Source organism: Pipistrellus hanaki, assembly GCF_964339955.1.
Source record: "Pipistrellus hanaki genome assembly, chromosome: 12".
Lineage (NCBI taxonomy): Eukaryota > Metazoa > Chordata > Mammalia > Chiroptera > Vespertilionidae > Pipistrellus > Pipistrellus hanaki.
In genome coordinates this window covers 55,367,504-55,383,936 of record NC_140514.1, presented here as the reverse complement: position 1 = coordinate 55,383,936, position 16,433 = coordinate 55,367,504, and the positions used below count along the sequence as shown (strand labels likewise).

The following is a 16,433-nucleotide window of genomic DNA, read 5'->3' as shown; positions in this document are numbered from 1 at the left end:
TCTCTCTCTGAAATCATTAATAACATTTTTTAAACTTAGAAAACTTATATAAATAGACAAATATGTCATAAATATTTTAAATAAATAAACACATGTAAATAAAATGCACACGTAAATGCTTTCTCACCCATTAGCCTGGCATCCTCCCAGCCCAGCTCTGAGGCACACAGATATGAAAACCAAAGCTCAGAAAGCTGAGTGACTCTGGCTTCAGGGTCCCGCCTCTAAAATAAGGACAGCACCGGACTTGAAAATGCTTCTCCACCCCCTCTAAATCCACAAGCCGAGGCCCCAGCCAAGAGGACTCTGAGGATGAGGATAGGGCTCACAGGCCGTGTGCACCAGAGGGGATGCTGGGCAGTGCATAGGCATCGCCTCATTCCACCCTCAGACCACCCTCCCTCCAGATGGAGAAAGTGAGGTTCTAAAAGGAGAGCACAGCCCGTCAGTGGGAGAGTGACCACGCGGAGGCAGAGCAGAGGACCCCACAGCGGCCTCTCCCATCACAGTGCACGTCCCCTTTGATCCTGGCCTGTCCGTTCACCTAGGGTTGAGGCATTCCACAGACAGCTCATAGCATTTAGCTTCAATCTTAGACATCCAAGTGAGAACTATAAACACAACCAAAAGTGGCTATAGGTGGGGCTTGCTTTATATATTAGTACTAGAGGCCCGGTGCACAAAATTCATGTATGGGGGGGGTGTCCCTCAGTCTGAGAACTTCATTCTCATCAGGGAATACCAGAAGGAAGGAGAACGGATATACAATAGTAGAAAACCCTATAAGGCTCTCTAGACTAATCAACCTAGTCCCTCATCTATAATAATCTATAATAATAAAAGCATAATATGCTAATTAGACCAGATGTCCTTCCAGATGCAGCCAGCACTGCAGGGAAGCCCAGGTCCCCGGTGCCTGAGGGAAGCCAGTGCTGGCAGCCAGGGGAAAGAAAGCCTACTTTTGCACGAATTTCGTGCATCAGGCCCCTAGTTCTTAAATAAAAATGGATAACCCAAGGACCACAAGATGCAATAAAAAAAAAAACCAGCAACATGGAAGATAAAATTTAAGACTCACCAACATTAAATAAAGACAATAGAGAACAAAAGAAAAATTTTTTTAAATCTCTTAATCATGAAAGTAATGAGATCATCTGAAAACAGGAGCAAATGTTATGAAAAAAGAGTAAGAAAAACACTTATAAGTTGCCAATGTGTCTGCTAAAATCAAACATTCCATAGGAAATTAAAGAAAAATCAAGAGAATCTCCCAGGTGAAAACAAAAAGACACAGAAACAAAAACTATTAATGGGGAGATAGAGACCAAGAAAACAGTCTAGGGGGCTCCCTGACTCAAAGCTGTTTCAGGAAGAAAAAGACACACAAAAGTAAAAAACTTACCTTTTAATAAGAGAAAATCCCCTGGAGCTCATGAATGACATGAGTTTCAACTAAAAAGATGCACTGCGCCCTGGCCAGGTGGCTCAGTAGGTTGAACCAAAAGGCTGTCGGTTCAATTCCTGGTCAGGACACATACCTAGGTTGGGGGTTCAGTCCCTAATCAGGGTGCGTTTGGGTGGCAACCAATTAATGTTTCTCTCTCTTTCTCTAAAATCAATTCTGTAAAAACATATTGTCATGTGAGGATTTTATTTTTTTTTTTTTTTTTTTAAATCTTTATTGTTAAAAGTATTACATATTTCCTCCTCTCCCCCACTTACCTTTCCCAGCCCACTCCTGCACCCCACCTCAGGCCTTCACCACCCTATTGTCTGTGTCCATGGGTTATCATGTGAGGATTTTAAAAAAATAAGATAAAATGAGTGTTGAGCAAGATAAAAAAAAAAAAGACTTTTTTTTTTTTTAAAGGAAGTCTTTTTTATATGTTATTGGTTTTTTACACAGAGAAAGGGAGAGAAATAGAGAGTTAGAAACATCGATGAGAGAGAGTCATCGATCAGCTGCCTCTTGCACATCCTCTACTGGGGATGTGCCCACAACCAAAGTAGATGCCCTTGACCGGAATCAAACCCGGGACCTTTCAGTCCACAGGCTGACGTTCTATCCACTGGGCCAAACTGGTTTTGGCAAAACCACAGACATCTTGATAAAATATCAAAACACCCAAGCTGAAGAGAGAAGCCAAAAGGTCAGTTAGAAAGGAGTAGTCATTATCACACCAAAAATATTAAGATACCTAGGAATAAGCTTAACTAAGGAGGTAAAAGACCTATACGTGGAAAACTACAGGACACTGAAAAAAAGGGATAGAATTAAATAAATAAATAAATAAATAAATAAATAAGAAAGAAACTAGATACTTTGAGTTAGATTATAAATTTTAAAAAAAAAAAGAGAGATAGAAGAAGATATAAAAAAATGGAAGAGAATACCATGTTCATGGATTGGTAGAATCAACATCATCAAAATGTCCATACTACCCAAAGCAATCTATAAATTCAATGCACTTCCCATTAAAATACCAATGGCATATTTCAAAGACCTAGAATGAATTTTCCAATCCTGAAAGGAAGAACAAAGTAGCTGGGATCTCAATACCAGATATCAAGCTGTATGACCAAGCCACTGTTCTCAAAACTGCCTGTTATTGGCACAAAAACAGACATATAGATCAACGGAATAGAATAGAGAACCCAGAAATCAACCCAAATCACTATGCTCAATTAATATTTGACAAAGGAGGCATAAACATACAATGGAGTCAAGACAGTCTCTTCAATAGATGATGTTGGGAAAATTGGACAGATACATGCAAAAAAATGAAACTAGACCACCAACTTACACCATACACAAAAATAAACTCAAAATGAATAAAAGACTTAAACATACGACAGGAAACCATAAAAATACTAGAGGCATCCACAGGCAGCAAAATCTCAGACATATGCTGAAGCAGTTTCTTCACTGATACTGCTCATAGGGCAATGGAAATTAAAGAGAAATAAACAAATGGGACTACATCAAAATAAAAAGCTTTTGTACAGCAAAGGAAACCATCAACAAAACAAGAAAGCTCATTGCATGGGAGAACATATTTGCCAATAAGATCAACAATAAGGATTTAATCTCCAACATTTACAGGGAACTTCTACAACAAAAAGAAAATAAACAACCTAATCAAAAAATGGGCAACTGACCTAACTAGATACTTTTCTAAAAATGAAAGAAGGAAGGCCAAGAGAGATATGAAAACGTGCTCAAAGTCACTAATCATCAGAGAGATGCAAATCAAAACAACAATGCAGTACCATCTCACACCCGTGAGAATGGCTATCAACAAATCAACAAATGACAAGTGCTGGTGAAGATGCAGAAAAAAAGGAACTCTCGTGCACTGCTGGTGGGAATGCAGACTGGTGCAGCCACTGTGGAGAACAGTATGGAGTTTCCTCAAAAAACTAAAACTGGGACCTCCCATTTGACTCATTAATCCCACTTCTAGGAATATATCCCAAGAAACTAGAAACACCAATCAGAAAGGATATATGCACCCCTATGTTCATAGCAGCACAATTCGCCATTGCTAAGATTTGGAAACAGCCTAAGTGCCCATCAGCAGATGAGTAGATTAAAAAACTGTTTTACAGCCGGGACAGGTTTGGCTCAATAGACTGAAGGGTCCCGGGTTCGATTCCGGTCAAGGGCATGTACCTTGGTTGCGGGCATATCCCCAGTAGGGGGTGTGCAAGAGGCAGCTGATTGATGACTCTCTCTCATCGATGTTTCTTTTTTTTTTTTTTTTAATATATTTTATTGATTTTTCACAGAGAGGAAGGAAGAGGGATAGAGAGCTAGACACATCGATGAGAGAGAATCATCGACCAGCTGCCTACTGCACACCCCCTACTGGGGATATGCCTGCAACCAATGTACATGCCCTTGACCGGAATCGAACCTGGGACCCTTCAGTCCGCAGACCAACGCTCTATCCACTGAGCTAAACCGGTTTCGGCTCATCGATGTTTCTAACTCTCTATCTCTCTCCCTTCCTCTCGTACAAAATCAATAAAATATATATTATAAATAAATAAATAAATAAATAAATAAATAAATAAATAAAAATAAAAAACTGTTTTACATCTACACAATGGAATACTATGCTGTGGTAAAAAAAGAAGTTCTTACCATTTGCAACAACATGGATGGAGATGGAGAGCATTATGCTAAGTGAAATAAGCCAGGCAAAGAAAAATAAATATCACATGATCTCACTCATTTGTGGAATATAAGGAACAACGTAAATTGATGAACAAAAACAGAATTAGAGATAGAGAAACATCAATCAGAACGTCAAACCTCAGGGAAGGTAGAGGACAATGGGGGTAGGGGGAGAGATCAAACAAAGAACTTGTATGCCTGCATATAATCCTAATCAATGGAAACAGATAACAGAGAAGGGATAAGGACACATATGTAATACCTTAATCAATAAAGAAATAAAAAAGAAAGAAAGGAGTGGTCATCAAACTTAGCATCACTAGGTACGAAGAAACCTGACAATGTCTTCAAAGGTTTAAGTAGAAATTATTTTTACTTTATCTCCCTCCAGCCAATTATCAATCAAACATACAGGCTAAAATACATTTTCAGACATGCAAATCTCAATGTGATTCTTTAAAATGGCTGTGAGGAGGTCTTTTTATTACAGAGAAGACTATTTTATGGTTATTTGGGTTTAAAAATAATTAGTTAATTAAAATAAAATTTAAAAACCTAGTTTTTCCTGGCACTTCAAATTCAGCCTATATATCTTATTTTATTTTTAAGCCTAGTAAAGCAAGTACAATCACCTTCACTTTTTCTTTCACTATTGTTTAACTCAACTTGACTTAAATTCCTTAAATAATCAATCCTACTAATAATGTAGTTAATTAAATCCCCTTACACATTTTTAAATTCATATAAACCTAATTTTGCTTTTAAGCACTTTGAATGCCTGACTTCAGTAAGTTTTTCAAATGATTCTAATGAATCATTTAAACCAGTAGAATGAATCTCTAATGTTCTTCTGGATGTTATAAACTCTTTAAATACCCCAACACACAGATTATCTTAATGATGTCCTAAACAAAAGTATTAATAATCTAATTCAATTTAGTTCATTATGACTATATAATTTTAAACTCTATTTTATTTTAAACTTTTCCAGGGATTTTTAAAAAAAAAAAGTCACAAGAACACTTATCCACCAAGAGAACCTTTCTCCCACCTTAAGGAAGTTGGAACTGTTACTAGAGAGTTCTGACCAGGTCACAGGACCTGGGCCTACAAGGGCCAAGCACCTCCCACAATCCTGCCTCAGCCACGTTCACTCACAGTTTCTATCGCTGCTGTCACAACAGCAAGTCCACCACCTTCAGGTGAGGGCGGTTTCTCCTCGGTCCAAGTGAGGCCGTGACGTAATTCCTCCACGGGATTCAAATGGACCAAAGCCTGCTTCTCCACGGCAACGTCACAATGTCCTTCCTCTTGCTTCCCTGAGCCCTGCGCTTCTCAGCAAACGTAAAGTATTCCTAATGCCCCTTCACTCTAAAGTCTCAGAGCAGGGTAATGTTAGAGAAGTTAACGGCCACTGTGAACCTGCATTTTCCCCTGCTGTATCGTGAAAATCAATCGGGAATCATTTTCAGAGTTTGGACCACACTGCTTGGTACATACAGAGTACAAAATAAATTGTTACCTCTTTTTAACATTTGTAACTCTCAATTTAATCTTATCATTTGAATATTTAGACCTGATAGATCTAGATAATTGTAAGAAATCTTTTTAAATATTTTGAAAAAATTCATTGTTACCTCAATATTTCTCATTATTAGTTTTTTAATTGTACTAATAAAAACAGAAAGAGCCAAAACCCATTTGGCTCAGTGGATAGAGCGTCAGCCTGTGGACTGAAAGGTCCCAGGTTCGATTCCGATCAAGGGCATATACCTTGGTTCGATTCCGATCAAGGGCATGTACCATGTACCTATTGGGAATGTGCAGGAAGCAGCTGATCAATGTTTCTAACACTCTCTCTCTCTCTCTCTCTCTCTCTCTCCCTTCCTTTCTATGAAAAATCAATGAAATATATTTTTTAAAAAAAACAGAAAGAAATAATGCCGTAAACAGTCTCAATTCTGTAAATACAGCTCATTGCAATGCAAGTACAGTTCTTGGAAAGCTTATAAAATTGAGTATGCTTTACCTTTGGTAAATATCTCGCCTTTTACTGGTTTCTAGAGCTCCTTTCAATTGACTCTCAGAAAGCAAACTATCAACCTATAATAAACAGAAATTTTAAAATATCACATTCTTAAATACCATGTAACCTTAGGAAATAAAATTTTAATCTTTTCACCAGTATTTTAGGATGAACACATACAACCGAGTGGAAAGCATTACATCGTAAACTCCCACCAGTAGATCCCACCGCTGACGTTTTACTATACTTACCCTTATTTGAGCCATCTACTCACAGTCTTATTTATGCATTTCAAAGTAATCTGCAATCATCAATACATTTCCCCTTAAATAATGCACTATGGTATCACTAACTAGAGTTTAATAATTGGTGTAAAATTTACATACAATGAAATGCACAAATCTTAAATATACATTTGTATACACCTGTGTAACCCAAACCCCATCAACATATAGAAAAGCACCTTTACCCAGAACATGCCCAAGAAGTATGTGCTCTTCTGTGTAATCCTTTTACACAGCATGTTTTTGAGATACTGCCATATTGTTTGTTGTATATATCATTAGTTTATTCCTCTTATGGCAGAGTAGTACGCACTATATGGATATTTCACATGTTTGTTTATCCTCATTCTTATATCTTACACCTTGACTTAGTATTTTCTAAGCACATGTAACTTTGCCGAAGTACCCACAAAAGAGCCACATACTTCTGTTGGATTCTTTTCTATAAATGATGCGAAGACAAAGCGGGTGAAGAAAGAGAGAAGTTCACTAGCTTCTTCTCTACTCGCTATTTTGCATCTTGTCTGAGGCATGAATGAGCTTGGCTCTTGTCCCCTGGACACTAAGTGGGAAATCTGTTCCATTTTTTCCTTTAGGTGTCCTCTACAGACAGGGAAGAATGAGTTCACACTATCCAAGAGTCTTTCCCATTCAGGATATCAAAGGCTCCTGAGCCTAAACTGGTGTGGCTCAGTGGATAGAGCGTCAGCCTGCGGACTGAAGGGTCCCGGGTTTGATTCCGGTCAAGGGCACGTACTCTGGTTGCGGGCACATCCCCAGTGGGGGGGGGGGGGGGGTGCAGGAGGCAGCTGATAGATGTTTCTCTCTCATCAATGTTTCTAGCTCTCTATCTCTCTCCCTTCCTCTCTGTAAAAAAAATCAATAAAATATATTTTAAAAATAGAAGGCTCCTGAGCTAATTCTTTTCCAGGTTGGACAATCCTTGTTAATAGTTTGTTTTGTTTTAATAAGGATTTTTGTTATTTTCCCAATATCGCAATAAATTATAATTAGATACAGAATCATCCTATATAATAAAAGTGTAGTATGCAAATTGTTCCCTCGATCGGGATGTCATTCGGGAGTTTGACCAGGGGTAGAGCTGCCCTGGCTGGCAGCCAGCAGCCACTAGGGACCCTACCAATGCACTAATTTCCTGCGCTGGGCCTCTAGTATTAAATATCTAGACAAAGTTCAGCTTAAGTGCATGCCTCATCAAATTTTGTTTTTATTTCTACCAAAGAGTATTTTGTGTTTGTTGTACCACTACAATTCCAATAGAATCACTAAATAAATAGTTATCCACCTTAGCTGGTTTGGCTCAGTGGATAGAGTGTTGGCCTATGGACTGAAGGGTCCTGGGTTCAATTCTGGTCAAGGGCATATGCCCAGGTTGTGGGCTGGGGCCCCAGTAGGGGGCATACAGAAGGCAACCTATCAATGACTCTCTCATCATTGATGTTTCTATCTCTTATTTTTCCTCTCCTTTCCTCTCTGAAATGAAAAAAAACATTTTTTTTAAAGAAATATGTATCCATCAAATCCTTGGTACTTTTAAATGAGTGTCCAAAAGCAGATAAAACATGAACATTCAGTAAATCTCCTATCTGTTATAGATAATAAAATAATTTTATTTAGTGGAAATAACACTTGGCAATATATCAAATGAAAAATAAAAAGTAAAATTAACAAAGTTAAATAGAAATTTAAAGAAATAATCCACATTTTATTTTTAAGTACTATAAATCTATGTTCAAAATAATAAAAATATCAAAATGTATGGAGAGAAACATAATAATCAGCATACTACATAACCATCCTAGCATTATTTTTCTTTTTTCTGCATATACAGGGTATCCCAAAAAATGTATATACACACTTTAACAGCTGATAGCTCCATTTTAAAAATAAAATATATTTTAATAAACCTTGCCTTTATAATTATTCAAAGTGTGCATGTACATTTTTGTGATACCCTATATATTAAAAAAATACTGTATATTCAAATTCATATATTTGTAAACTGACATTGTACCACAAATAGTTTACCAATACATTAAAATCTCTCACAGTTTAACTACAGTATTATAGCCTATCCTAAGTTACATATAATTTCCCACTAGTGATCATTTAAGTTGTAGCCTGTCTTCTCTATGAGTAATACTGTGATGAACACTTTTATACATTAATATCTGTCCCAATTCTTTATTCTTATGTGTTGTAAATTCCTGGAAATGTAATCATCCACCCCAGGAGATAAATATTTGCTACATCTTGTCAAACTATCTCCAGAAAGGCTGCCCCCTATGCCAGGGAGCAGTGTAAGCAGGTGTCTGTTTTATCACACCATCTCCAGTACTGAATATTGTGATTTAAAAAGTGTTCAGTTTGGCTCAGTGGATAGAGCATTGGCCTGAGGCCTGAAGGGTCCCAGGTTGAATTCCTGTCAAGGGCACTTGCCCAGGTTGTGGGTTCCATCCCCAGTAGGGGGCCTGCAGGAGACAGCTGATCAATGATTCTCTCTCATCATTGATGTTTCTATCTCTTCCTCTCTGAAATCAATAAAAAAATATATATTTTTAACATTCAAGAGGCCCTGCTGGTGTTGCTCAGTGACTGAGCATGGAGCAATGAACCAGGAGGTCATGCTTGAATTCCAGGTCAGGATTACCAGCTTGATCCCCAGTGCATGAGGCAGCCGATCAATGACCCTCATCATTGATGTTTCTATCTTTCTCTCTCCTTCTCCATTCCTCTCTGAAATCAATTAAAAAATATTTAAAAAATAATAATGTTCAAGAACCCTGACCAGTGTTTATGTTATCTGAGCATCCTGTGGACCAAAAGGTCGCAGGTTCAATTCCTGGTCAGGGCACATGCTTAGGTTGTGATCCTCGTTCAGGGTGCATACAGAAGACAACCAATCAATGATGTTTTTTTCTTTCTTTTTTCCTTCTCTCTCTCCCCCCTTACTCCCTTTCCCTTTCTGTCTAAAATTAATAAAAACACTTAAAAATAAATAAGTGTCTGAGATATCTTTCCTTTGCAACTACTTCTTTGAAGTTAACTTTCCTCAAGTATATTACTAGTTACTTGTATTTCTTCTTTAAGTCTTTGCTCACTGACTAGTCCTATTTCGCCTAAGTTCCCGGAAAGCAATAGCGGCCTCCATGGAGAAGGGGGGAGAGGGGTGTAGGGAGAGAAAGTGGCGGCTGCCGCGGGGAGAACGGTGTGGGCACAGGTGTGGTTGGTCGACAATGGTCCCTGTTGAAAGGTTAGATCGGAGGAGAGGGGGTTGCAGGAGGTGTTAGGTTCGGGGACTGAACTGTTAGGGTGAGGGCGCGCAGTGAAAGGCCAACACTGGGGAATTTGGGTCCCCGGGTCGGGTGGGAGGTCGAGGGGGCCACATGTACCTGCAGCTTCAGCTCGCGGCCCCGGCGCCGCACGGACTGCAGCGGGTCTCGCGGCCGCCGCGGCAGCATCTCTGCAGCTCCGCGCCGGGCGCGCACCGGTCGCCAGGGAAACCGCCTGAGCGGCGCCGGTAGGTGACGTCACCAGCTGACGCCATCCGCGCGCGTCTACCTCGCTGCCCGCTCGCTGCAGGGGCTGGCGAACACTCAAAGGCAATGGGCAGCCACCGCATCCCCCCGCAGCTGCCCCGCAGCTGCCCCGCAGCCAGAGCCCTCAGTCCCCGCGCACCCTGAGGCCGGGTGGAGGCTGGGGTGCGGGGGTTCCCCACGGCATCCTGACCTGCCTGGCCCACGCCCGCAGTGCTGCCACGTGACTGCGGGCCTCGGAGTTACGCCCCTAGTTTTCTGATGCCAGTTTTGCTAAGCCATTTTTAACTTCTTAAGATACCATTGAAGTATCTTAACCTGCCAGGACAGCTTTCCTCATCGGCCCTCATGGCATACAGATACACAGTTCTGTTGCATACTGTCCTTTCAAAAGGCAGTTTTTAGTTCTTTGCTATCTGGTGCATTGCTGAAGTTTCGTTTCATTCTATAATAGCTTCAGCTTTGTGAGTATGGTGATTCTGTCTGTTGGACAGCAAGCCTGTAAGCAAATAATTACCATCCCCATTTTGTACCCATGATCATATACCTCATTTTTTAATGTACTTTAACTTATACAAGACTAATAATACTAAACTTGGTCAGAATATACAGTTAAAAAGAATACTAATATGAATTAAGTGATAGAAAAAAAATTTTTAACCCACATAAAACTATATTATTAACTTTAGGGAAAACTAGAACACTAACTTGAGCTAATATAGGTTTCTACAATAAAAATATGAAAACTTAATATACCAACTGACTATAAAATAAAAACGAGAATTAAATATACTAACAATAAAACTCATAAAAAAGTTATATACTAATACTTTCTTTATGAGTACCCAGCAGGACTCAACTGTTTCTGTCCCATGGCCAACTCACCCAACTACAGGAATTTGGCTGATGCTGACCAGTTCCAGAATGCTGACCACCAAGAAGGCAGCCTGCCTATCTGCAGTTTCTCTGTCTGTCCACGTTCCCTTCCTTCCACCCTGTAAGAATTGCTGGCTTCACCAAGATTAGGAGATGGTTTTCAGGACCAGAGACCACCATCTTCTCAGGTCACCCACACTTGAATAAACCACTTTTCTTCTCACAAATACCTGTCTCAGGAGTTTGGCTTTTGTTGAGGCAGGCAGTTGAACCTGTGTTCGGTTTCCATTTTATATCTATACTCTGAGATTGTAATAACACTTCCCCAATGGGACTGGATCCTATAAATGGTTCCCAAACTCCACTACATTGAATAAGAAAAATGATGTGCTTACTTTTCAAATGATGAATCACATTAATATAAACGTTCTTCAGGACCACACACAATTTGATTCCACAGGTCCGACTGCCATGCTATCTATGTATGGTGTTTATCTTCAGGTATAAAATAAAGAAAAGTGACAAGTGTCCACCTCACTGAATTTTCACACTGAAACATCCCCATAACATCACCCAGATTAGGATACAGAACAGTACCAGTACCCTAGTAGTCTTTTCCTCCCAGCCCCACTCCTTCCATGTCAAAGTAAACACTACCCTAGTTTTGCCTTTTTGAACTGTGTGTCCTGGCAGCTTTGTCCGGCTTTTATTCAACATGTTTGTGAGATACACTTATATGACTGTGTGCTATTATAGTTTGTTCATCCTGATATAATATTTTGTGTGTGATGTACTCAATTCATTCCTTCTGCTGTTGCTAGACATGTGAAAAGTTTCCAGTTTATAACTATTATAACTAATTACATACACAGTGGGAACATAGGTGCATAATGCTGGGACCCAGGCCTATTTTCTCAAAGTTGTATTGATAAGTCAGTACTTCTAAGTGATCTTGTAGGTGTTAAAGGGGAAAAATGCACTAAAGTCAATCCCTCATTTATGAAATCCTTATTTATTTTAAATATTTCTATAAATAAATTAGGTGCCCAAGATGGTTTGGCTCAATGGATAAAACGTTGGCCTGCAGACTGAAGGGTCCTGGATTCAATTCCGGTCAAAGGCACGGGCTGGATCCCCAGTAGGGGGCATGCAGGAGGCAGGTGATCAATGATTCATCATTGATGTTTCTATCCCTTCCTCTCCCTTCCTCTCTGAAATGAATAAAAATAAAAATATTTTTTAAAATTTTCAGGGAAAAATCCTATATCTGATTTAAAGAAAATTCCATATTTTAAATGGAAAAGTCATGGATATAGTCTATGTTGGGAAACATAAACTCCCAACATATGTGTATACATATGAGCAATGAGAAGAATGAAAACAGTTTATTACCCTTGTTCACCTCAGGTGACTTTGATTTTATACATTTTTGTGCCATATTCAGAGTTACAAGCATTTATTCCTGTGAGTCCTGGAACGGCACCACCACCAAAATGGTGGGTTTGGGGGCAGGAGAGGGAGGTATATTTTGATGAGTGAACAATGTCATTTCCAGGGTACATGACTGGCATCATAACCACCTCCCAACTTCCTTAGTGCCAATTTCAGCTAACATGGGAAAAGTAACATCTCCACATGAGATCGTGTTTTTAGGGGGAAACATTTTAAGTGGGCAGAGGGTAGAGGGCTAGAGAAATGGCCACAGAGGCAATGTCAAGGGGAATTGCCCACCACAGAGCTGGGCACACAGCCACGGTGTAGAAAGGCAGTAAGCAGGAAACAAAGGAATGACTAGGAGGGGCATGGGAGGCCAAAACCACAGAAGCACCTGCCTAGATAGGACTTGGGGGATGAGCAGCACATCCCCAGAGGGACAGGGATGACAGAACATTGAGGTGAGGCAGGAGAGGGAGATGAGTGGGTGAATCAGGGGGCTACACATAGTAATGGGAAAGGAAGCACCATTGGATGATCAGGTCCACAAGTAACACGCCACATGAACAGGCCCACACATGCAACATTGTCATAGTCCAGACACTTAACTAGGCACAAATCAACAGTCTGGGAGCACCGTGTGCCTTAAGAAACCTATCTTGTCTGGAAGAGTCTCAACTCCTGGAGCCCCAATGAGTAATGGGGACTAGGATACTTCAACAAACTGCCACCCAGATGAGATGTGTAAGGACTGGAGGGGGGGGGGGCTTTCTTTTGTTTGCTGTAGCCTTCCACAATTTATGAGAAGCACCTGGTAATTAAACCTCAACGTTGTTAGCTCCTCTGATTCAAACAGGATCTCTGTTCAAACTACAGGACAAGATAAGTTACTTTCAAGGCTACATTCTTGCATTCCCCTCTCCCTGTTGTTTTTACAACCCAGGGATAATTTGCACCAGAAAGTCTCTAGTTAATAGGATAGTTCCCTTACCACGCTTCATACAAGCCTCTCTGAACTCTTCATAACTTTTACTTGAAGCATGTTGTGCAGGCTTGGGAAAAATACCGAGACACTTCCCTCGGACATCTGCAGCCATTTCCCTTTAAAAGAGCAGGCTGCTACCAAAACCCATTTGGCTCAGTTGATAGAGTGTCGGACTGCAGACTGAAAGGCCCCAGGTTCGATTCTGGTCAAGGGCATGTACATCATTTGCAGGCTCATCCCCATTGGGGGATGTTGCAGGAGGCAGCTGGTTGATGTTTCTCTCTCATCGATGTTTCTAGCTCTCTATCTCTCTCCCTTCCTCTCTGTAAAAAAAATCAATAATATATATATATTTTTTAAAAAGAACAAGCTGCTGTTTATTACCATCCTTGTGTTGATTAGGAATACACGGGCCTTTTCCCTTCAGGGAAAGTAAAAATAAACTTTCTCTCTGCATCTATCTCTTCATTTAGTTGTGAATTCTTTCACAGCCCGAGTCACCAGCTAAAAAACCCTAGTAGAATGGAACTCTAAGAATGAGCATGTTAGTCCTCGAATACTGCATTCACAGAATGAACACAAGGATGGCAGTAAAGCATAATGACCCCAGTAAAATGAGGAGAAGGCTTTCTGTGGAAACAACTTTCTGAATTTTCCTGTTGACATGGAAATGTCATTACATTTACTAAGACAAAAACAATTAATCTTTATAGGAACAAACAAGGGCTGTGTTCTAAAAAGCACCTCTTACAAACCCACAATAACCAATCTTGGTCTTTCGCTCTTGATTTTTAGATGGAGAGGAGATTCATCACTAAGCTCTATTCAAGAGGGTTTCTCCTTCGCATGCATGTTCCATATGCTCCTAGACGCACAGATGTCTCATTGTTTTTCAGACCTAAAATGTTGTCCCTGCTAATAAGGAGATACTTGAGGTAAATTCTTCAAGGAGCACTGAAGATACTGGCTGCAGGAGCCGCCAGAGGTCAAACAGCTGCATCGGGGTGTGTCCACACAGAAGAGGACACAGGGGGAACCATGTACTTTCAAGCTGGCCCTTCTGCCTTACTCCCTCCAGTATTCAGGCTCCTGAGAGTCTGGTTTCCAGGGAGTCGCTGGTGATTTATTGAGTCATTTTCAGTTCACTTCTCACAATGATATGAAGTTATTTGTTGACATTTAGACGGATTAGGCAGGTCTCTGGGCAACAAACCCACCGGTAATTACAGAGCCTTAGGTCTTGGATCTCTTAGCTGCTTGTCACCTATAAACTACTGCACTGGGATTTCCAAGGATCCCTCGTTGTGAGAAAGAAGTTTTCAATAGTGCCACACCCCTCCTGAGCTTCAGGGATCTTCATGTCAACATGCCCACCGAAACCCCTTGGTGAGTGTTGAAAATGAGACCAGCCTGGCCATCATGGCTCAGTGGTTGAGCACCCTCTGATCTATGAACCAAGAGGTCATGTTCAGTTTCTGGCCAGGGCTCATGCCCAGGTTGCAACTCAACCCCCAGTATGGGGTGTGCAGGAGGCAGCTAATCAATGATTCTCTCTCATCATTGATGTTTCTATCTCTCTCTACCTTTCCCTTCCTCTCTAAGAGCAATAATAATGTTAAAAATTTTTAAAAAGAAAGGATCCATCTTCTCTTTATGGAAATGAGCTTGAGTCAAGCTAAGAGAAGCTAATTAAGATCATTCCCAAATAAGGTAAAACATAGACCTCATCCTCTTCTTGAGTGTCAACTTGATAGACATCGTAGCCCTATTCCTCCAAAGATTTATTTTTGAAGGTATTTTGAGCTTCTAGAAAATCAGATACTTTATCAGAGAATTTGTAACATGCCCTCTCACTTGCCCCTGACTTCAGCTTTCTTGGTCTTCCTTACCCTATTCTGCTCTATTTCATCCCATAACACTGATCACCTTCTGAACTATAATTTACTTATCTTTATTATCAAACTCCCTCCACTGGAATGTAAACTGCATGAGAATAGGGATTTTAGTCTTTTGTGTCGACTGCTGTAGTAGATACTCAGTTAATATTATTTGGATTAATTTAGGATCCTAAAGGGCAATAATAATAACCTCAATTATTTTTTTTAAATACATTTTTATTGATTTCAGAGAGAAAATGAGAGGGAGAGAGATACAAACATCCATGATAAGAGAGAGAATCATTGATCCACTGCCTCCTGCACACCCCACACTGGGGATCAAGCCCACAACCAGGCATGTGCCCTGAATAGAAATCATGACCTCTGGTTCATAGGTCAACACTGGCTGGCTAATCTCAGTTATTTTTATTCAGCCTCTTACTTTCCCGATCAGGTCTAGTAAACAACTGACCAAAAGGACTCACAACAATGCCCAGGCCAATTCTGCTTTGCAGTTGTGCCAAGGAACTAGCATAGATTCCTTAAGAAACAAGATAGCCGCTCAAAGACACTAACATAGTTTGAAAACCCAGGTCTCTTGATGCAGTGAACTGCATGGCCAATAAGATACTTCTTCTCCTTTTAATAAAAAAGTTCAAAGACGTTTGAAATTTTATTTTAAAAATAAAATCGGTGCGTAAGTGCAAGGAGGATTAATTTCTGTTCAGTGCTCTATATCCATCTTCACCAAGCTATGGAAACAGAAAAGAGAGGGGGGGGGGAAAGAGAGAGAGAGAGAAATACATAATCATTAACTTCAACTTACCCTATTGTGGAGCTAAACCATGAACTACAACATCTAGTGTTACAGCTTGGATGAAAAAGCCAGGACTAGATGCAAGGCTCCTGACTTCAGGCCCTCTCCCTTCCCATTCTGCCAGGGACTCAGACTGGAGAGTACAAAACACGAATGCAAGGTCCACGGTGCTACATTGCACTTGGTAAGGAATTCCCAGTAAACACATGCAATGAACTGGGACACAGTGTAACTTACTGGGGGAAACAGAGCTTCCCCCTCTTATTGGTGTCTGTGGGAGCTGCCATCTCCACTTAGACTTAGAGCCACTCTCCGCACTGCTCACCGACACTGCCGAGGAGCCTCGGTGGCGGGTGGGGTGTGCGGGCACCTGATTCAGGCGGCCTCCCCCACCCTC

The 16,433-nt window shown here is 40.4% G+C and overlaps 1 protein-coding gene across 3 annotated transcripts in view; it reads right to left on the bottom strand.

Moving 5' to 3' along the window:
• The window catches only part of NPHP1 (nephrocystin 1), a 70,448-nt gene extending 60,425 nt beyond the window's left edge, over positions 1 to 10,023 (bottom strand). For all 3 annotated transcript variants that reach the window (XM_084900901.1, XM_084900902.1, XM_084900903.1), the window contains exons 1-2: positions 9,904 to 10,023; positions 6,210 to 6,283 (exon numbers count right to left, since the gene is read on the bottom strand). In XM_084900901.1, coding sequence (XP_084757027.1) covers positions 6,210 to 6,283; positions 9,904 to 9,972 — 143 coding nt within the window. In that variant the 5' untranslated portion in view covers positions 9,973 to 10,023. The remainder of the gene's footprint in view (positions 1 to 6,209; positions 6,284 to 9,903) is intronic.
• Positions 10,024 to 16,433: the final 6,410 nt, after the last annotated feature.